The sequence below is a fragment of the Callorhinchus milii genome, unplaced genomic scaffold (genome assembly GCF_018977255.1).
Source record: "Callorhinchus milii isolate IMCB2004 unplaced genomic scaffold, IMCB_Cmil_1.0 Scaffold7, whole genome shotgun sequence".
NCBI classification, from domain to species: Eukaryota; Metazoa; Chordata; class Chondrichthyes; order Chimaeriformes; family Callorhinchidae; genus Callorhinchus; species Callorhinchus milii.
Genome location: NW_024704748.1, coordinates 2,781,050 through 2,804,100, shown reverse-complemented (window position 1 = coordinate 2,804,100; position 23,051 = coordinate 2,781,050). Strand labels below are relative to the sequence as shown.

Here is a 23,051-nt window from a genome sequence, read left to right as displayed (position 1 = left end):
TCATATAGTGCCCTTCGCGCCATACGGGGTCTGGGAGTGCTTCACAGGATGCACATGCCGAAAAGTGTAGTGACTTTCTATTTTGAAGGCGAGCGAATTTCAGCGGTAACCTAAACGGATGAAGAGGGATCCTGGCCCAACCCACACACAGCTGCGTTTCCTGGGCTTATGCACTTCAGAAAAGGCAAACGGATTACTCTGCTTCTGTGAGTTCTCAACAGCTGGAATCGGAGACGGTTACACATGGCAAGGCGTTTCTGCATGTGTCAAATTCCAGGTTAGCCAAAAATATATACATATAGTGTGGGTGTGGGTCAAATTGATATTCCCTGGGGTGGGAAATCATGACAAGCATTGATTTTTTGTGCTCTCTGCTTGATCTATCTCTTGTACTGGAGCGAACATAGCATTAGTTTTTTTCGTCAAACCAACTATGTGAATAATGCTTGCTAAAGGCAGAATAGGATTTGATTTAGCTTGAGCAGTGTCAAGACTAGGAATTATGTGCCAAATTTGTGTGTGTCACACTGATGAGAATTTGGTAAATTCCTGACAATCTGTGTCGGTTTCTCTATTACTTCACTCATTAGTTTTTCTCTTGTGTCTGTATATTTCTATCACTCCCCTTTCTCCCCTCATTACTTTGTTCCCAATTTTACCTTGCTGATGAGAAACCGAGAGCAAATCATCTCAGAAATAAGGAGAACCTCACCTGACATAGAAGGAACTTTTAATTGTTATTATGCTAACCTTGAAACACACTTGTATAGTTCTGTCGAATCTGGGACACAATAAAAAAAAGTGCCCTTATTTTTTATGATTGTGAAGCACTTTAAACATTTTCCCATGAAACTGGCTTTGCATACAAATACACAGTCACTGCATTACACAGTAAAAATCCTGTGATGCGCTTTGAAACGTCTCAACGGCGCACTAAGACGTTATATCCAGCACTGGGATGTCTTCCCGACGTGAAAGTCGCTATACAAATGTAATTTTGTTGTATCCAACGTAAGGATCATTTATCTTTCTTTAAATCCCACTTGAAAACTTACCTCTTTGAACCATTGTCCAACTCTGAGACGCTATCTCGCGTGAAGGGCACTGTATAAATGCAGGTTGTGATTATTATAAGTGCTTATATAAATTCTTTTTCTGGCAGATTTAATTTACTCTTTACTGCCACCTGGTGCAAATGAATGTATATTTTCAATAAATTCAGAACTTGAGACATCTCTCCTCCTTCCGCCAACCCCTAGACTGGATATTCTGTTGCAGGTGTTTGCTGAATGTGAACTACTGGAATCCAGTTCTAAGCCCATCTTATTTCATGATCTACAACAACATTTAATTATGCTATTGTCTGGTCGCTACAAAACCACAGCTGATTCGCCCACAAAACACGACTGAGTTGGATGTTTTCCTCACGCTGGTGACAATTAACACACGCATCAAAAAGACATTGTCAACCTCCTGTGCCATTATAAATTGGAAGCTCTTACACCTTAAAAACCTACCTCTTGTACCGCACCTATAGATTTACACAGACTGTACAGCGCAGAAGCAGGTCATTTGGCCCAACCAGTCTGTGCCGTGTGTTTATACCACAATGACTATACGTAACAATCCAACTGTGTATAAAAAACAGTGTTCGCTTTCGGGAGTTATTTGACTCTTATGGCGTGGGGTTTTTATTTATAAGCATTGGTCTGCCCGACATTAAAGTTGGAACCTTTTTTTGTACAATAACCTGGCACAAATCCGGTGGAAATGTTTGGTAAATAATTTACCCCCTGCCCCCACCTCCCCATCTCCCCCACCATAATAAAAGGTGCCAATTTTATCGTTTATAAACCCTTGCCCTGCTGATCAGACAGGATACTGTTGGCACACCACATAACGTCTCCGGTGTTTTGAAAGTTGATTTTATTGTGCAACATAAGACAAAACAAAATTATTGGTCCCTATAATAATCTACTGATTGTGTGACCTTATGTACAGTATTAGCATCATAATATGCCTCACGACTAAAGATTATTAATTTTCACTTACAAAAAAGATCAAATTTTCGATGACAAGTCAGTAAAATGCAGGATCCGAATCCAGCCACAGATGTTTACAGTATCTCTGCGTAAAGGTGTGACATGAACACGTTGGTAAGAGATTAAGTTTGCCGCCAAAGCTATGTTGGTAAAGTACATTAATGCTAAATAGCTTAATTCAACTCAATCTGGATACTTGAGTGGTTTAATATATGAAGTACTGACATTCTCAAGCAATTTTTTTTTTGGTCTGACACATGCGGAAGCCCAACATCATGCTTAAGAGCATCCAAAACAGACCAAGACTTCCACGTATCTTTGCCGCCTATGCACGGAAATCTTCCTGCATCTGGAATGGAGTGCGCACTCTCCCTGGAATTGCTATGCTAAAAACGGCCACCTTTGATGCAAATTCTGAGTAAGATCCAATCGTGAGTGCAGTAGCATTAGGAGATCATTATGTAACATCGCTCTTGCATTTTTTTTAACATTGCAAAACTCTTCACTGAATGATTTTCTGAATGAAATTGCCTGAAAACCTTAGATGACTTTGTACTTAATTCGTTTGCTGCTGTGGATCCATTTCATGGCTTCCTTGTAGCAGTGAACTATCCTGTTCTGAGCCAGTTTGAAAGCCATGGACATGATTGTCATGCCCGTGATGATTAACACTGACGTTATCATGAAGAAGTTAGGATGCTCGGGGACAAAGTCTCCAAAGCCGATGGTGGTGATGGTGATGAAGTAGAAGTAGAAGGAATCCAGATAGTCCCAATTCTCCCAAATAGAGAGCATCGCAGCGCTAAAGAGAATGTATGTGATAACGATGACCAAGATCAGGATGATGGGCACGTCAAGCTTCTCCAGCTCGCACCCCAGGCTTTGAAACCCGCTGTTGTCTTCCAGTGACTTTACATCCAGTTGCGGACACGACTTGCTCCTGTCCCGCCTGTTTTCCCGGAAAACTTCGGAGTTGAAGTTCTCCTTCATGATTATCTTCTCGAATATCTCTGTGTGCCGCAAGCGCTCGGATTTACTCTTCACAGAGGACTGGGTGTTGAGTACTTTGGTGATGTTAACGGGGCCCATGGGGGTCAGGATGACGTGTGGGCCCTTCTTGAACGAGGAGGTGGACCGCTGGGAGGTCAGGCTCTGTTTGAAGGATGACCACCTTGAGGGCGTGGCTGACGGTGGCGGAGTGACTGCGTTCTTCAACAGCAGCTTTCTGATTTTGTTGTACGCTCTGGAGAGCAGAGCGGCCAACATGTCGCCAACGTCCGTGATGACCAGCAGCATGACAGGGATCCCAAACATGGCGTAGAACATACAGACTATCTTCCCCGCCGTGGTTATCGGGTAGATGTGACCGTAGCCTGAAATTACAAAGAGATATCAAACAGACAAAATGACCAGAAATTTGTATGGCTCTTAGAAGAACAGGAGGGTATTTTCTGGTGGTACTGGTGGTGAGAGAGTAAATAATAATAATCCTTGCATTTGATGCAGCGCCTTATCATGTCTTCGAGAATATACTGTAAAGGGAATTGACTGTGTATTTTGTAGGGGAGTAAGTAATGACGGGAAAAGATTGCCTCGAAGGGCGATTGATGCCAGAACATGTAACTCAGACTAATTTAAACCACACCTCGATGCTGTAATGGTAGACAGTCTAGGCTGACATGCCAGTGCCATCCTTCGGGTGAGTCGTTAAATCGAGATCCCCTCTGCCTGTTCAGGTGTATGTTGAAGATTCTGTGGTACTATTCACCAGGAGAATTTTTCCCGGCGCCCAGGCCAACAATCCTCCAGATAAAATTGGTCATTTGTGCCATGGCTGCTTGTGGGACATTGCTGTGTCTAGATTGACTGCGGCAAAATACACAATTATTTTCCAATAACTTCTGTGGGAGGTGAAGTGAACGACTTATTTTATCTGGGGGGGGGTGGGGGCTGTTGGAAGACACTGAGAGAAAACCTCTTCCCTTTTCGAATAGTGCAATTGGATCTTTTAACGTCCATCTGAACCGCTAGATGGGACCTTAGTGGGACGTCTCATCCGAAGGACAGGACCTCCAGCAAGCAGTGTTCCCTCCGCACTACAGTGGACTTTCCAGCCTACATCATGAGCTCAAAGACCTGACGTGGAACTTGACCTTACAATCTTTTGAGGCAAACTAACCTGGCTCAATTAGTATCTTGGGTACGTGAATCTTCAGGTATTAATTAGAGAGCTACCTTGATTATCAGGAATTTAAATAAACAACATGGCAAAATAATGCAATCCTTTTTCTATGGCAATTAAACTTTGACAAGGATGTGTTCTTTTAGCTTTATTTATTAAAATTGGCACCAATAAAAGAGTTCATTACATTTCAGATTGGCTTGCGAAGCGTTAGTTCAGTTTACATGTAGAAAGTATCATCAATGTTTCATGAAGTTACTGAACAAACTACTGTTTTCCCTGGACAATTTGGCCTCCAATCAGTAAATCCCAGAATGTTCAATTACTCTCCTCTATTCAGTCAGTGGAATAAGACAACTGGTCAGTTTGTGCAAATTGGTACTGATTTCAGAATTACAGAACGAGCAGATGCACATTTTGATATAAAAACACATTTTGTGAGGTTCATCCGGTTCCTATCATTACTAAAATGAACAAGTTACAAGACTGATATGACAGCTTCATTGAAAAAGGGCATTCATGTTGATGGGCACTCCATTGTGATGAGGGAGGGAGGGGGGGTGCGGGAAAAGAGAAAGGATTGCATTGTCAGAGATGCCAACCCAGGTACAGTAAACTGAACTACTGTACAGGCGGATGTTAGCTCTCGTGGCAACATTTTGGAAAAAGGAATCAGAGTTTCTCCCAGTATCCTGGCCAGTAATCAAAAAAGATGTTCACTACATGGCTGTTTGTCAGACTTTGTCCAAATTCTTGCCATGTCCACCCAAGATGCACAGATGATTAGAGTCTAAATCTAAGTTTAAACACGACAGAGTGGGAGATCAGGCTGGTGATTTCAGTTGAATGATCTGAAGACACAGAATCCCGCTAACGAGATGACTTACTTACTTTAGTTACTTTAAAGTTGCACGTGTAACACACTTGGCATCCCTTAAATAAATTCAGTCCAAGTAATAATAGTAATCCTTGCATTTGATATAGCCTTATCACGTCATTGAGACGTCTCAAAGTGCTTCACAGAATATTTTGTAAAGTGACTGAACTGTGTATTTTGCGGGTGAAATGCGGCAGCCAATTGGCAAGCAGTTGTGGATTGAGTGACTAAATTTATTAACCCCGGAAAGCAATCCACCAATCGACTAACAACTGGGACCCTGCTTACTATTAGGCAAGCAGAGGCTTGTGGAGTAAATGTAGAAGAATCACTTTTGGCCTGAAATTCCACCTAGTCTTAGCCTGTAAGACCACTTGAGATCACGTCAGATTGTGAAACATTGTTGAATTCATTTATCAATTTGAAACGGGTTTCCGCAGTCCTTAAAAATTAACGGCTTCCAAATTAAGACTCAGTTTAAGAATTTTCCATAATTTTGCATTATCTTAAGATTTTAAATCAAATGGTCTTAGCGTCTAAGATTACGTGGAATTTCGGGCCCACTGTTCTGCTTAAAATGAGATTTTTTTTGCTATTGCTGGATTTGTCCAAAATATCCTATTCTCAACCAAATCCGATTTACATATCCCCCTTTCACGAGGATTGATGTATCGAAGCGACTCACAGAGATGATAGAGCTGCGAAATGCTACCCCACGTGAAGGTAGCTATATAAGTGCAAGTTGTTGTTTTTGATAAGGATCATCAGCACCTCGGGAGATAAGAACAGAAAGGAATCCCGACCCCAGTGTATCCATACCGACCTGTCCACTCCCTCCGCTCAGCGGACACTGGCCTGCTCTATGTTCCCCGCCCTGCCCGCTCCACCATCGGCGGGTTGAGCCTTCAGCCTTTCTGCCCCCACCCTTTCGAACTCCATCCCCCAGTCCCTTCACCTCACTCCCTGCCATTCTCTTTCAATGCCAATCCCAAGAACCCTCCTCTTCGCCCGGTCTGTACAGCACCACGAAACTAGTGAGTGAGTGAGTCAGACATCTTCAAACATTTCTACCCTGTGTATATAACACCGGAAAAATATTTATATAAGTTACAGCTGTGTAGCCAATATATTACCATTTTTTTTAAAAAGTTTTCTCAGAAGGCTTAGGAGCCCTGTCTTATTAATAATCCTTGCAATTGATACAGCACCTTATCACGTCGTCGAGACGTCTCAAAGCGCTGCACAGGATATAGTTCATACTGTAAAGTGGAGTGACTGTATTTTGTGGGCGAAACTACTGAAATCATACTAATAAAGTTACAGATTTCATTACATCTCTCTCTTTCCCTCCTCCCCCGTGTTTGAATTCCTAGCTTTGCTTCCACATAAGCACAGAACCAGTAAGACTACTTTGCCGTAAAATTTTAAGATCTTCGTTTTACGACTTGCTATGAAGTGGGTTGGTCCCATTTCCAGAACTGACACCCTTCACTTTGATGAGGACAAATTCATGATAATAATAATAATCCTTATATTTTATACGGCTTTTCACATCAAAATGTCTCAACATTTCATAGGATTGACTGCAGAGTTCAGTGTATTTTGTAGACAAACACACCAGCCAATTTGCACACAGCAATGCCCCACAAACAGCCACAAAGTGAAGTGACCAAGTTTATTTCACAAAGTGTTTGGAAGGTTGAGGGCTAATCTGACTGAGGTTTCTAAAATAATAAAGGGATTAGATAGGGAAGATACAGAGAAACTATTTCCTCTGGTGGGAAAATCCAGAATAAGGGGACATAATCTTAAAATTAGAGCCAGGCCATTTAGGAGTGAAATCAGGAGGCAGTTTTGCACCCAAAGGCTTGTGGAAATCTGGAACTCTCTCCCCCAAAAGGCTGTGGATGCTGATCCATTCACATCTTCAAGACTGAGGTGGATAGATATGTGTTAGGTCAGGGTATCAAGGGATATGAGATAAGGACGGTTAACTGGACTTGAGGTACAGATCAGCCATGAACTTACAGAATGGCAGAACAGTCTCGAGGGGCTGAATAACCTCCTTCTGTTTCTGTGTTACCCCCCAGCCTGGCCCTGGAATGTCAGCCGAGACTGTGAGCTCCAAGTCCCGACCACGGGGCCTGAGCTCAAATCCTTCTGACTCAAAGCTTGAGAATGCTGCCAACTGAGCCAAGCTGACACCCAACTTGAAGAAGTCTTTAAATACGCTTTCTTATTAAAAAAAAGGACAATAATGGCAGAATTGCTGCTGAGGACAGATATCAAGTGTGACACCCACCGATGTCAATATTGATTGGTACATTGGGAACTGTGAAGGAATGCAGTTAAAGAAGACAGTACAATCCAATGGCAGTATTCTCAAGTCAGTCGATCCTGAGTGATAGTGCTTTTTGTATTGGAATTGCATTCAGGAGAATGCCCCTCAACTAATGCTTTGACCACATTACAATTGAAAGCATTTGACTTTTTTTAATATAAACCTCTCGTATCCTATATTACAGCTATGAATTAATATGTTGGCAACCTATATTCTGGATCGTAGTCCAATCGTAGAGATTATTTAATCAAGTTGCATTGCTTAAAGGGCGGTGGCTCAAACCTATAGTGGAGCTTACTTGACTGCCTTCAGGAATTCATGAGGAATATTCCAGGTAAATCTTCCCCTTCCCCACCCGCCCCCTCCCGAATTGGGCACATTGAAATGCTGTACATTTGTCTTAATTATTTATTGTTAGTCGATTGGTGGATCTGGGGTTAATAATCCCTTCAAAAAAATAATAATTTGTTCACTCAATCCACCACTGTTTGTGGGACGCTCCTGTGCGCAATTGGTTGCCACGTTTCGCCCACAAAAATGTACAGTCGATTCACTTTACACTGTATCCTGTGAAACCCTTTAAGACATCTCAACGACATAATGAGGTGCTGTATCAAATGCAAGGATTATTATATTATTATTATATTATCAATTTGTCTCAAAAAAGGCCATTGATAAGGAAAGAGCTTTACAATGCCTCAATGCACTCAATGGATAGTTATTGCCAAGTAGCAGCTGTTGCTTTATAGACAGAATTTGTGTTAAAGACAAATAAACAGAGGGTTTTCTGTTTGCAATAACTTTATGGAATGGTGAATGCGTTTTTTCTGTTACAGGATATATCTAAGATTACAGAATGATATGGGAGCTTCCATTAAATACAATTTTGTCTATCGTACATCATTCGGTTAAAAATAGCAATCTTTTCCTTCAGTCTATACAATGACCTATTTTTAGGTATTTTATTGGACTGTGAGCAGCAGCTGCAAGATATGTGGAATTCTTGGTCAAAAACATGGCAAAGTAAATTTAGTAACATAGCACGTCTGGTATGAGAATTTATCTAAACAGTTCACACATTTGTTGGGAGACTCATTAAAATTGATGATCCTAGTTTGCCGAGTCTCTGAGATGCATTGGAGTATTATTCAATCAAAACATCTTTTATAACACTCCACCTGCCTCGAGATTCTGTACGGTTTTTCTAACAACTTGCTCTAATAAGGTAGTTGAACATGTTTTATAAAATAGCATTGGCCTGAAATTGCTGAGATCATTTTGCCTTGAGAGTCAAGATCTCACAGACTTGTGTAAACGTCTTAAATCTCACTTTCAATTTGAAAAATGAATTTCCACCGACTTTCAAAATGAGCCCAAGTTTTAAGGATTTTCCATAATTTTGTACGATCTTTCTCCCACAAAATACACAGTCCATTCACTTTCCACTATATTCCTTGAAGCGCTTTGAGATGTCTCGAAGACGTGATAAGGCACTATATCAAATGCAAGGATTATTATTATTATCTTAAATGTTTCAGGCCAAGAATAGGTGGAGTTTCAGGCCTGCTCCGAGTACTTCTAATTAAATGAAAGTAGTAACTGACAGTCTCACTGAATTGACCATCTGTTCCTGCAGTGAACATGCTTCAGTGTAGAATTTTGAATCGCCACCTTTGGAAACACGGAACTGTGTAAAGCTTATTAGCGTCCATATGAAAGAGAGGAGCTTGAATGAATATGGGGATAAGGTGGGGCAGAGGGAATGAATGATCTCATTGCTCTGTGAGCCGGTGCAGAGTCAATGAGCTAAATCTCCTCCTTCTCCGCTGCAGATTTTCTATGTTTCTATCTGCCGCATTTTTTATCTGATAAGATGATAGGGATTTGTCTCCTTGTCAGGCATTATTCTACAGTTGTTAGTCGATTCGCAGATCACTTTCCGGGGGTAATAATCCCTTAACAATAATAATAATAATAATATGCTCACTCAATCCACGACTTTCTGGGAAACTGCTGTGTGCAACCGGCTGCCGCATTTTGACCACAAAATATACAGTCATTATATCTTACAGGATATTCTGTGAAGCACTTTGAGGTGCCTTGAAGCCATGTTATCAACAACAACAACAACAACTTGCACATATGTAGTGCCCTCCACGCAGGGTAGCATCTCAGATCGTTTAAATGCAAGGATTATTATTATATTATTATTATTAAGTGTGGTTTGGTTTTGGTGGGAGTACAATGTTGAGTGACTTGGGATTGCCAGTTGGTAAGTTCATGTGACATCACGTAGCTATGTAGAAATACATTTGGTGTTTTATTCATTTTCAGAAATATGGGGAATGGGGTATAATTATCCCCTTTTGTTCAGCCGCGTGTAGGACATATGTGGAAAGTCATCACCATGCTTACAAATATCCAAACCAAGCTGAGAATTCTACATCTCATAGGTAGATTTGCTTATATTTGGCAGTGCACAATATCTTATGATGGGAGTTCTACCAAAAAAAGAATGATAAGCAGAATCATCTCCATAAAGATTGTTTTAAAAACTGAAATAAAATGCCAGCGTAAAAGTTAAAAGAGCTTCACATTGTAGAATTGTAGGATTTCTGCTTTATAATAATATAATAATAATCCTTAATTTGATATAGCACCTTATCGTATCTTCAAGACATCTCAAAGCACTTCACAGAATATGCAAACAGACATGGATTGAGTGACCAATTTTTTTTTTGAGGAATTATTAGCCCGGCAAGCGATCCACCAATCGACTAACAACCAAGGGAAACTGGTTGTTACTTGCTACCAGGTAAACCGAGGCGTGTAGAGGAAGGAAACTTGCCTAAGGTTTCACCCTGCCGGGAATCGAACCCGGGTCCTTTCGCTTACAAGGCAAGCACGGTAACCACTATGCTACGATCTCCATTTGCCTGATTTTCTCCCAAAGCTCTCACCAGTGAACTTACACATGAATATTGTCATCGGGAAAGTATATTCAGATCCAAAATAAAAGCATTTTGTTGTTGTATGGGACAGTTGTTGAGGCACACCAACCAAACCCAACATTTTAATTCGGCGTTTAGATCTTATTCCAGTTAATGAGTCTGACAGTCTAAATTCATATGGATGACTTAATGAGTTTATGAACCTTCCATGTCACACGAGAACCTTTATGGAGTTTGAAAGGTAAGCAAGAAAAGGCTTATCTCACAAAGAACTGCTCCTGTAAAGGATCACTCAACACCCACATAGAAACTCATTCACACAAGGGCAAGCACAAGTGGAGGGAAATTTGACGTAAAAACACACTTATAATATGCAGTAAGCTCCTGCTATCTCATCTATCCAAGGGAAAATGGTTCGGTGACGAGATATCCAGAGTGGCGAGTTAGGCATACGTATAAGAACAGACATAATCCTTCCGACGAGAGGTTAAACTGACAGTTCAGGTGGAAATTAAAGATAATAATAATAATAATCCTTGCATTGGCCTTATCACTCCTTCAAGAGGTCTCGAAGCGCCTCACAGAATATACTGTAGAGTGAATTGATCGTATTTTTTGTGGGTGAAACGGGGCAGCTGATTGCGCACAGGAGCGTCCCACAAACAGTCGTGGATTGAGTGACCAAATTATTGTTTATTTATTTATTTTTAAGAGCTTATTACCCTCAGAAAAGCAATCGACCGATCTACTAACAACCAGGTTCCTATTTACTGCTAGGTAAACAGAGGTGTGTGAAGTAAGGAAACCCGCCCAACATTTTGCTCTGCCCGGAAATCAAACTCAGGTCCTCTCACTTGTGAGGCGAGTGCTCTAACCACTGAGCTACAGAACTTCACACTGTTCAAAAACAGAAAGGAGAAGATCCCACAGCACTGTTCAAAAAGAGAAGGGAGTTTCTCCCGGTGTCCTGGCCAACAAATCCCCCAAATAAAATTGGTCATTCATTCCATGGCTGTTTGTGGGATACTGCTCTGTGCAACTGGCTGCTGCAGTACGCCCACAAAACACACAATCAATCCACTTTACAGTACATGCAGTGAAGCTCTTTGAGGCGTCACACCGACGTGATAAGGCGCTACATCAAAAGCGTCAGACTCTCAGGAGGAACAACGGCCGCTTATCCGTGCGCTTTAATTTGTGCTTCACAACAAATCCACCGACCTGTTTCCTGCATTGGAAACAGACGCTGCAAATAATGAATTGCCAAAGAATTGTCAAACTGCTCATAATATAAGCTTAGCTTCATGGTGTGCATATGCTATTCTGCTGTCAGAAACCATCCAAACACTCGCCTACAGATTGTTTTCTGGCTTTGCTGACACCAGTGGCAACGACGCTTTGCTCTTTCCCACCAACAACTTGTTTCGCCCACAAAATCCTTTACAATGCAAACTTGTGACGCGCTTTGAGACGTCTGAACGATATGATAAAGCGCTAAAGTAAACGCAGGGATCATCATTATTATTAAAAACATAAGTTATCCAAGTTTTATGCTCTTCTTCCCCGAGGGTGGGGGGGAGGGGGAGGGTTGATATCTGCGTCCTTTTGTGAGACCACAACACACACAGGCAAACGTAAATATTTTTGAAGGCGGAAGACCACATTTTCCAAAATGTACTGCTAATGCCATGTTAGGTAAGTAAAGTCATTTCAAACAGGAATTTAGAATCTAAATAAAACACAATAATCACATTTCATTTTAAGGGCAGGGAGGCTGGGGAGGGGGGTGGGGTGTCCTGAAAGTGCAGTTGGAATCTTTTAACACGTTGTCTATATATCTATATATATATAGGACTTTTATATCTGAACTGTATCTGAACATGCCTGGAAACTTGACTGAATTCATCCGAGCTGTTTATCGAGTCTGTGAACCGTAGCAATGACTGGAAAGTTGACTTACCCACTGTTGTGAACACTGTACAGGAAAAAAACAAGGAGCCCAGAAAGGTCCAGTTACTTTTACGAATTAACCAGTGTGACTGGAAATTTTCCATCTCCATCTTCACTCTCTCCTTGAAGAACATCTTTGCAGTCTTATTCCCTGTAAATAAATTAATGAATAAACAAGTAAGTAAATAGATTTTGACTGCAAATGACCGTGTCTAACTAAGACAGACAGCAAGCTGCTTGGATTAAAGCCTCTCTCTCTCTCTCTCGTTTGTATATCATTGTAAAGGGAGGGAAGCAAGAGCATTTTCGCAGGAGCGAATGGTATTTTGTTTGAATAGCAACAGGTCCCCTCTGATTGCAAGCCTGGAGTCAGACACACACACAATAACACAGACACACATATCACAGACACATAATATCACAGACACACACAATGACACACACACATAGTATCACAGACACACACAATAACACACACACACATAGTATCACAGACACATATAATAACACACACACAACACACACACACAATAACGTAGACACACACAATAACACACGCAGACCTACAGATACACAAAAACACATACAGGGAAGACTTATCATTGGGAGCGCCACACAGCAATGCAGACTGTACTGTACCAGTCTTGCCAGCAAGCGAAGAGCACATTGACATTATTTCAAGAGAATCTTTGCTTTGAACGACTCTGTGTGTGTGGGGAAAAAAAAGATTACTTTCAAGAGGGGTGGAGATAGTGGGGGGACATTTATTTTCTTTGCAGGAAGACGCAAAGCAAACCCCTTCCTTACCTTTTGAACTCTCTGAGGTCAGGGTAATATTCCACAACCTATTGAGGAACTGATCATAATCCTCCGTTTCCTTGATCCCACTCTCCAGTTGCTGGAAGATGAACGCTCCCACCACAGCGTACGTCACCAGCAGGGAAACCAGGAACAAGTGAGGGAAAATCGCTCGCAGGACTTTAACACAACGTCGCTTGCATTTGACAGCAGGACTTGGTACATCTTGGGAAGACATCCTTCTGTTGTGGCCAAGTGGGAGAAGTGGGCAATGACAGTAGCAGCCCTACTATCTCTTTCAGTCTCTTTAAGTAGCAGTGCAAATGGAGACGTGGTCTGCCTTGGCTTAATATAAACCAACCATTGAACGCATATCAAAACACTTGGGGGGAAACTTAAGGAGGCTGGTAAATTAGCTGGGCTTTCAGCTCTCCAAAGCTGGAGGGAGGGAGGGAGGGAGTGAGGGTGAGAGGTTGGGTTGGGGTTGGGGGTTGGGGGGGGGGAGAGAGAGCGAGAAGCAGCCTTAATAGCAACATTTACTAGAAATTAATATTGATTTATAGAGCTTTAATGCAGGCTGGTGAAAAGAAATCTGAGCAGAAGTGCTCTGACAGAGTGGCTTTCAGACTTGGTGCACCCAATCACTATTTATTTATTGCTGGTGAGGAGTCAGTCAATTTAATTCCACACCTTATCTCTTCACAATCATTCGTTTTGTCCCAGCCACCCCACCCCACCCCCCCGAAAAAACACACCACAACAAATGATGGTCTGTTTCTTTTTTTTTCAATGTTTTGCAATGGGTTTCCAAGGCAAAATGTACAAATCTGGTTGCTAAGTTGCCCCCCTGTTAATATTGCATCAGCCTGACTCCATTAGTATTAGCGTTCTTTTCTCTGAATCAGAAGGTTATGGGTTTAAGACACTTCTGGGGACATGAGCTCACTAGTCCAGGCTGATGCTTCAGTGTAATACTCAGTAAGGGGTGCTGCATTTCCGGTGGATAAAAATACACCTTGCATTTGATATAGCGCCTCATCGGGTCTTTAAGACGTATCAAAGCACTTCGCGGAATATACTGTAAAGTGAATTGACTGTATATTTTGTGGATGAAACGCATCAGCCACTTGCACACAGCAGTGTCAGACAAACAGTCGTGGATTGAGTGAGATAATTATTATTATTTTGAAGGGATTATTACCCTTCAAAAAAATTTTTAAAAATGACATTTTTTTAAAAAGAAATTACGATGCTATAAAATGCAAATTCTTCTTCACAATGACCTTTAATTTTTGCCCTAATTGTTGCCACGGGCATTTCAGATGCATCAGCAATCCTTCACAATCCTATGAATTGGATAAATAAGAATATTTCTCAAAACAGCTCCTTTGGGAAAATAATGCTCTTGACAGTCCGCTGTGAAAACATTTTAGGTGGACATCTCATTCTGCTTCATCTTGAATGCAATGTACAAGACGAAGCAGCTGGAAACAATGGTATCATACTGCATTATCATGTTCATATTTATTTAATGAATGTTAATGCAAGTTGTGTTCAGAGCCAATTTCTGCTTCCCTTCAAAAAAAACTTGTTGGCTTTTCTGACCGCAAATTAAGGCTGAAAGTGTTCCACTACTGCAATCTCAACAACAACTTGCATTTGTTTATACAGCACCCTTCACATCGGGACTTTGAATTTACATAGTGTAGGCTTGTGCTCCAACGCAGTCCTGGGGGAGTATTACATTGTAGAAGGTGCCGTCCTTAGGATCAGGGGTTAAACATCAAAGAGGCCCCCTTTGCCCGTCCAGGTGGACATTAATGATTCCATGGCACGACTCGAAAAGAGAAAGCTGTTTCTCCCAGTAATCTGGCCAACAATCCCTCAGATAAAATTGGTCATTCATTTCATGGCTATTTGTGGAACATTGCTGTGTTCAAATTGGCTGCCACACTCACCTACAAAATCCACTATCATTAAATTTTACAGTATATCCTATGAAGCACTTTGAGATACACTCCTGACGTGAAAGGCACAATGCAATGTAAGTCATTGTAAATTAGTGTTTCTTTTAGTGAAAGCAGAGCAGAATGCTGTTAAAACACAAATTTTCCATAAAATTCCTATAATAATTCAGCAATTCCAGAAAAGATTTCAATTCTTGGCAATTTTTCAGTCCATTAGAATGAGTGACTGAGTAGAATATAGATCGCTGAATATGCATAGTGCGTCAGATAAGCAGTATGTCCTGAAAATAGTTGTAGTTTTCTTTCAAGCCCTTTTTGTCTCTTCTTATTTAATGATTGCTAATTTAATTAACCAACCTTGCTTTCCACTAAATGCCTTTATTGTCTCTGATGTTACTCATCTCTCTCTTTGAAGTGTTATCTTGACTCTGAAATGCACTCTCTTCTCTCTCGCTACTTGGTATCATTTGGGGTTTGGGTTTATTGCTGCTTCAGGTTACACAATCTAAAATGATGAATCTCGGGGGATTTCAGATAAAAGCTATTTTTCTGCAATTGAGTTGACTGGCGCTGTGAGGCATTATGTTGTATAGACCCAAAATCAAAGTTGCAAACCAAATTTTGCTGACTAGATATCTCTGAATATTATAGCCGACCTGATGTATTGCAGTTTTGCACAATAATATTCAAAAACTGGGGAGTATTTAAGACCTTTCTCTATATGAGTGGCATAGAATTATCGTAAGTGCTCTTTGGATATAGAAATTTACTGCAAAGCCCAGTGACTGTGTATTGTAGGTGAGCAGACAAATACCCACAAAGTGAATGACCAATTTTTTTATCTGAGGATTGTTGGCCAAGACCCTGGGATAAACTCCCTTCTCTTTCCCAACAGTGCCTTCGGATCTTTAAGGAGGACAAGGAATATGTTTTGCACATTTCACCCATAAAATACACAGTCCCTACACTTTACAGTGTATTCGCTTTGAGACATCTCTACAGTGTGCTAACATGTCACGGAAGAATATGTTTATTATTATCGTTGTTTCCAAAAAATATTCATTAAAGATTGAAGATCCCATGGGCCTATTCAGAAAGAGTGAGAGCGTTTCTCCCAGTGAACAGGCAGACGGAAACCTCAGTTTAACATTTTATCTGATGTGTCAGCTAATGAGGCGCCTCCCCCCCATAGCTGCATTGGAATATCAGCCTGGACTATGAGCTCAAAGTCCTGAAATGGGATTTGAACCCACAACCTATCAACTGAGCCAGGTCGACACCTACACATGAAGCCTAGAAACAAAAAAGTTGGAGGGATCAGCTTGCATTCAGTAGAATGTCCTCGCTCTTGAGAAAAAGTCCTATTTGCCTGAGATGATGCAAGCTGCAGCTTGAGACTTGAGTGCTTCACTCAAATAAACTGATTACAAAGCTTGGGGTAGGGACATCAGCAATCAGCAAATTATTCCTGTGAACTCTCCAAGGGGAAAACAAACATACTTAGCAGTAATTTTACGAGCAATGTGTAATTATCTGTACAATTTGGATGCTGCCTTAGAGCAAAGATAGAGAAAGAGAAGTATCTCACTAAGGTAGACTGACTTATCTGCTAACTACATTATAATAATAATGCTTGAATTTAATATAGCGCCTTATCATGTCTTCGAGACGTCTCAAAGTGCTTCACAGAATACACTGTAAAGTAAATTGACTGTATATTTTGTGGGTGAAACACGGCAGCCAATTGCGCACAGCAGTGTCCCACAAACAGTCGTGGATTGAGTGACAACATTTTTTTTAAGGGATTATTATCCCCAGAAAAGCGATCATCCAATTGACTAACAACAACAACAAAATTACATTTATAGAGCGCCTTTCATGTCAGGAGGACGTCCCAAGATCCTGGACAGTCAGGGGTCAGGACCCGAGCCTGGGGGAAGGGTGGGGTAGGGGTGAGGGAAGGCAGTGAGGTGGGAGGGCGAGCGAGGGCACGAATGAAGAGGAGGATCTTGAGACCGGCCTTGAAGGAGGCAAGGGAGAGGCGAAGCAAAGGGACCGTGGGTTGGAGTTCCAGAGTGTGGGGGCAGAGAGGCTGAAAGCCCGGCCACTGATGGTAGGGCGGGTCGGGCGGGAGACATGGAGCAGGCCGGAGCCCGCTGAATGGAGGGAGCGGGCAGGTTGGTAGGGAGCCATCAGGTTAGAGATGTAGGAGGGGGCAAGGCCATGGATGGTCTTGAAAGTGAGGACAAGGATCTTGAACTCGATTCCTCTGGGGGATTGGGAGCCAGTGGAGTCGGGCGAGGGTGGGAGTGATGGGGTCATGGAGTCTGGTGCGTGAGAGCACACGAGCTGCAGAGTTTTGGATGATCTGCAGCTTGTGAAGGGAAGGGTTGGGAAGGCCGATGAGGGGGGAATTTCTGTAATCGAGCCTTTATGTGACGAATGTGTGGGTGAGGGTTTGGGCAGCCTGAGGGGTGAGACAGTGGCGGAGTCTGGCAATGTTGCGGAGGTGGTAGTAGGCGGTGCCGGTCATGGCGCGGATGTGGGGGAGAAAGGACAGTTCAAGGTCAAACAGGACACCCAGGTTCCTGACTGGCTCGGTGAGGTTGAATGTACAGCCGTGGAGGCTGATACTGCCAGCGCCCAAGGTTTAGAGGCGCTGGCGCGAGCCATTCAGGAGTGGTGAACAGTAAGTGTAGTTAGTTTTGGTGATGCTCAAGAGTTACACTGGTGCCATGTGAATTCTAATTTCATATAATCTGTTATCGAAAGAATGGAGGATAGATGTCAGGGGACAGTGGCTTATGGAACTGCCACCATGAGTGAGTTACATCAATGACAACGCACACAGTTCATTTCCCATTGCCACAGGGGTTTCAATAATGTGTATCCTATTCATGTTACAGACATAATCATTGGTTTGAAACTTGTTGCCATGGACAAGCATGAAGCAACAGGGAGGAAGTATTTCAATTTTTTTTGACTTGAAAGCCTTAAACTGGTTCTTTGCACTGACTGTCCTTTCAGCTTGTTTACCATGAAACATTACAGTAATAAAGCTACTTTGATGTCAGGAGTAATAATGATTAAAAAATAATCCTAGCATTTCATATGGAGCTTTACCATGTCGTGGATACGCCTCAAAGAGCTACACGGGATATACTGGGATATAGTGGTGTGACTGTGTGTATTTTGGAGGTGAACATGGCAGCCAAATTGACACAACGAGAGATGAAAAGAGAGCAGGAAGTGTGGCTGCCCAGGGAAGCACCTTCACAAGGTTGTGTGGCAAGATGTAGCAGTAATGTGTCCCTGGGGTGATTGGAGGGGTGAGCAGGCAAGTCCGTATTCCTTTACTCCTCCTCTACCCTGGGGATACACACTATCAGAGATCCGCTCACTGTCCACCTCAAAGAGGAATGGAATTCATCGAGTCAGGCCAGTGGGAACACAGTGAGAAGTCAACATTTGGCAGCAAGGAAGAGGAAACAGAGCATACTGAGAGCACTCGCGTTGCAAGCGAGAAACCTGGGTCTCATTCCCGGCAGGGTGAAACCTTGGCCAAGTTTCCTTACTCCATACGCCTGATAATGATCCCACAAGAAAAAAAACAATAATATATTGGTCATTTTCAATCCACGACTGTTTGTGGGACACTGCTGTGCGCAATTGGCTGCCTCGTTTCGCCCATAAATATACGGTCAACTCACTTTACAGTCTATTCTGTGAAGCGCTTTGAGACGTTAAGAAGACGTGAAAAGCGCTATATCAAATACAAAGATTGCATGTGATTATAGCACCTTATCATGTCATTGAGACGTCTGAAAGCGCTTCACAGGACACACTGTCAAGTGGATTGAATTCTGTAGATATTTCCTCCACAGAATATATTTCCAAAGTTCTGTGGAGTTCACACAACAACACAAGACATAGTCTTTGTTGTTGACTACGGGCTCGATGTACCTGTTAGAATGACATCATTTTGGACTTGGAAGAAAAATCTCCAACAATATTCCTGGGCTGGAAGCTGCTACCAAATTCCTCAAAACAGACACTGATATCTCACAGGAAATGTAAAGAACGTAAAATGAACACTTTTGTTCTCCTTAACTCTCCACATTACAGCTTTTACCTTAATTTACATCATTTATGTTTTGTACATATTTTCATCTCCGGAGATCTGTTCACCTGTGTCACAACTCTACCTTCCAACTCTATCACAACTTGTCTTTCAGGTCTCTTTCAACCCCAGTGTAGATTAGCTGCCATATTTATCAACGTGTGTCCAGTAAATGGACAGCCACTGTACTTTACAGTAAATCCTATGAAGGGATTTACTGTAAAGTGCGACGTGAAAGGTGCTGTATCAAATGCAAGGATTATTATTTATATTCTTTTATTCTTACACGGCATTATTTCACCTCGAAGGTAACTCATTATCCAGGAACAAGTTGTTCCATTGTGCCCCATTGTGAATCATCTGTGTTTAAAATGCTCTTACATCATCAACGTCAATGTACACTGTTTAATTATTAAAATGACAGCATGTATGATGTGATATTATTTATTGTATAAAAAAATGCAAAAAAATCTTCTGTCTCTCAATATCTGTGATTTGGTAGCCTTTGGCAAACAAAAAAAAGGTCTTAGTCCCATTATTTTCACAAAATTTGGTTTGATGTATTTATGCTTGGAATGAAAGCCTTTAATTCTGCTCGATAATTCCCACAGGTACTCTGAATGCATTAAACGCCCATTGTAAATCACATGAAGTTAGTAATTGTGAGCAATTGTCAAACATCACCTTCAATAAAACGATGCTTTTGACAGCACGCTGTGTGAGATCGCCCTTGTGGCTACATTTCATTTTGTGCGTCATTTTTCGAAGCAGCTAAATTCTTTCCAAAACAATGCCTGGGGTATCATACCAGTTCTTTCATGAGAATTATTGCCAGTCATTTCAAAGCCAATTCCTGCTGCCTTTAAAATCATAGAAGATGACTCTCGTTTGCTAGCTTTCTTACCATGTTCTTCCAGCAAATTAAGGCATTTAGGAAAAAATGAAATCACAGCTGTTATCATTGAGACTTCAGTGTTGTTGCTTTGAGTTTATAACAGTCTATTTTTCAGTACTGTAAATAAATTTGGCTCTGTGAATAATAATTTTAACCCTTGCATTTGATATAGCGCCTTATCACGTCTTTGAGACGTCTCAAAGCCCTTCACAGAATATATTGTAAAGTGAATTGACTGTATATTTTGTGGGTGAAACGCGGCAGCCAAATTGCACACAGCAGTATCCCACAAACAGTCGTGGATTGAAGTGACCAATTTATTGTTATTAATTTTTTTTTGAAGGAATTATTACCCCCAGAAAAGTGATCCGCCCTATTGACTAACAACCGGGTTCCTACTTACTGCTCAGTAAACAAAGACGTGTGGGAGTAAGGAAACTTGCCCAACATTTTGCCCTGACCGGAAATCAAACCCAGGTCTCTTGCTTGCGAGGCTCGCCAGGATGACTGAACTCGGAAGCTTCAATCAACATAGGTTGATTGAAATTATTTACCTTTAATAAAATGGTTCCACGGAGTAATTACTATTGGTAATTTGGTGTCAGCCTAATTACCAATAGTTGGCAGCACTCCCAGTTGGCCTAGTTACCTCGCTCAGTTGGTAGCACTCTCAACTCTGAATCAGAAGGTTGTGGGATCATGCCTTACATCGGGACTTTGAGCTCCTTGTCTAGACTGACTCTCCAATTCACTGGACACCCAGTGTCCTGGCCACCGGTTCGCCAGTCAAAATTGGCCATTCACATTGTGGCTATTTAGGGTGGGGGGGGGGGGAACATTCATGTGTTCAAATTGGCTGCCGCGATTGTCCAAAAATATTCACTGCACTTTACAGTAATTGCTTGTGAGGCCCTTTGAGATGCAATAGGTGTTATATGAAGTGTAGGATTCGTTTATTAAAGTAGAAAATGACACCAAAGCACTAATGGATTGAATCAATCTGAACAGCACATCAATGTGGGCCTATTCTATGCAACTCTCTTCCAAATCCAATTCTTGCTAACTCTCTCTCTCTCTCTCTCTCTCTCTCACCACTTTCAAAAATCAACTTAAGAAGCTCTCTCTTTGACAGGGCACTGAATCATCTGTAAATTCCTCTTCCTATTTTTCTCTTGGTGTTCTCCAATCGCTTTGTAAGTGCTTTACAATATTTCTTTTATTCGAATGACAATGTGTAAATTCAAGTTGTCGTTAATTGGGAGTAAGTATGGCGAAACACAGCAGGTTTACAGATCCCAGTTTTTGCAGGAGCAACACATTATTATGTGCTCCAGTTTCTCCAGCAAGTTGATGGCCCAATATTAATCCATGTGCTAACACCAGCTATCATCAGAATTTCACTTTGCTTTGTGACTGACCGTGCTTTCTCTCTAATGCTTATATTCAATTATCTTTTCAACGTCTTTTAATGCATGATTTGGAGTTTGTGGCTGAATGGATTTGTGGTTTATTATTGCTCTATTTTAGGCCAACTACTCTTGTCCTGTTTTCTTAAATGCAATTTAAGGCTTTGAAAGCTCTTGAGTGTGGTGCTTCTAAGCTTACTGAGTTGCTTGTTTGCCCACATAACTTCCAGGTTTATGTGACCGACACTTCACTGGGTTCTGAATTAGATCCATTTTAATGCATGTTGCGTATCTGGAGCTCAGGTTCTCTCCCACACAAAGTTCCACACACCGATTATCCTCACAAGCACCAAGCTCCATTTGCTCCCAGCATCTAGTCTTTTAACTTCTTGGTCTGGTCTTCATATCCTTCCGCGGTTTCGCTCCCACCCCATCGACAGAATATACTCCACCTCCATGTTTCCCACTCTTCCCACTCTGGCCTGTTGCTTGCTCCCCACTCCCTTTATTCCACCGCCCGTTCTCCAGAACGTTCTTCCAAAACTAATTCACTTTGCTACCTCTCTCTCTGGCTTCAGATACCCCTCAAAAACATATCTCTTTGACCGTGCTTTTGGACCAACTCTTTGCAACTCATATTTCCCATCCCCATATCCATCACTATGTTTTGAGACTTTTTAGGGTGAAAGATGCTTTTTAAAATGCACTTTGTTAATTGATGCTGATATTGTGCGCTCTGGCAAATCTGTCTGTTGATTTAATGCAAGAGAAAATAGCCATTTATAATAGGTCTATGCACTTACTGCCACCTGATGGAAATGTAATGTAATTGTCTGGGGAAAATGATTTCTGTTCCTCTGGTTAATCAGCGTTGAGCTGCAGTCGATATTTACACCCAGATCTTAACAACACACTTGTAATTCACAGAAAACACTGCTTCTGATCAATGCTTGGAAATTCAGAGCACTGTTGCTCTTATCAAACTCTGAAACCTTGCACAGTAAGTTTGATAAGAAAATTGAGTGTTGCATGATTTTTTTTCTTTATCTCATTTTTACCACTATATAAAGCATTAAACTAAGGTCTCACCTGCCTATTCAGATGAACAATAAATATCCTGTGGCACTATTCAAAAAGAGAAGAGTTTCTGCTGGGGTTCTAGCCAATAAACCCCCAGATCAAATTGGTCATTCACTTCATGTCTGTTTCTGGGACATTGCTGGGTGCAAATTGGCTGTTCCTTTGCCTAAAAAAATACACTCACTGCTCTCGGGAGGACTTCCCAAAGCACTTTACAATACACTTACAATAAAGTATTCTCTGACGTCCTCCTAATATGAAAGGCGCTATGTCTATTGTAAGGATTATTATGAATAATAAGTCAAATGGGGAGAATTTGAGGTTTCATTTTGTTTGCTTTGTAAAAAGTATGTAATCGGGGTTCACTATTTTGGTTGAGAGCGAGATATTACCCAGAACAACAGGCAAACTCCCAACTCTTCTTTGAAATAATGACACAGGA

The 23,051-nt window shown here is 41.5% G+C and overlaps 1 protein-coding gene across 1 annotated transcript; it reads right to left on the bottom strand.

Moving 5' to 3' along the window:
• Positions 1–2,409: 2,409 nt before the first annotated feature.
• Positions 2,410–13,379, bottom strand: kcnk18 (potassium channel, subfamily K, member 18). Its single transcript, XM_007903639.2, has 3 exons — positions 13,151–13,379; positions 12,354–12,494; positions 2,410–3,415 (listed from the first exon to the last, which is right to left on the bottom strand). The coding sequence occupies exons 1-3, from the start codon at positions 13,377–13,379 to the stop codon at positions 2,583–2,585; spliced, it is 1,203 nt and encodes a 400-aa protein (XP_007901830.1). The 3' UTR covers positions 2,410–2,582.
• Positions 13,380–23,051: the final 9,672 nt, after the last annotated feature.

What these genes read in the sequence shown, in the direction of transcription:
- kcnk18 (XM_007903639.2), bottom strand. Translation starts at nt 13,379, where the DNA reads ATGTCTTCCCAAGATGTACCAAGTCCTGCTGTCAAATGCAAGCGACGT. An exon ending in GACCTCAGAGAGTTCAAAAG is followed by an intron (nt 12,495 to 13,150) that starts GTAAGGAAGGGG and finishes ATTTATTTACAG; the next exon opens with GGAATAAGACTGCAAAGATG. An exon ending in TACAGTGTTCACAACAGTGG is followed by an intron (nt 3,416 to 12,353) that starts GTAAGTCAACTT and finishes TTGTAATTTCAG; the next exon opens with GCTACGGTCACATCTACCCG.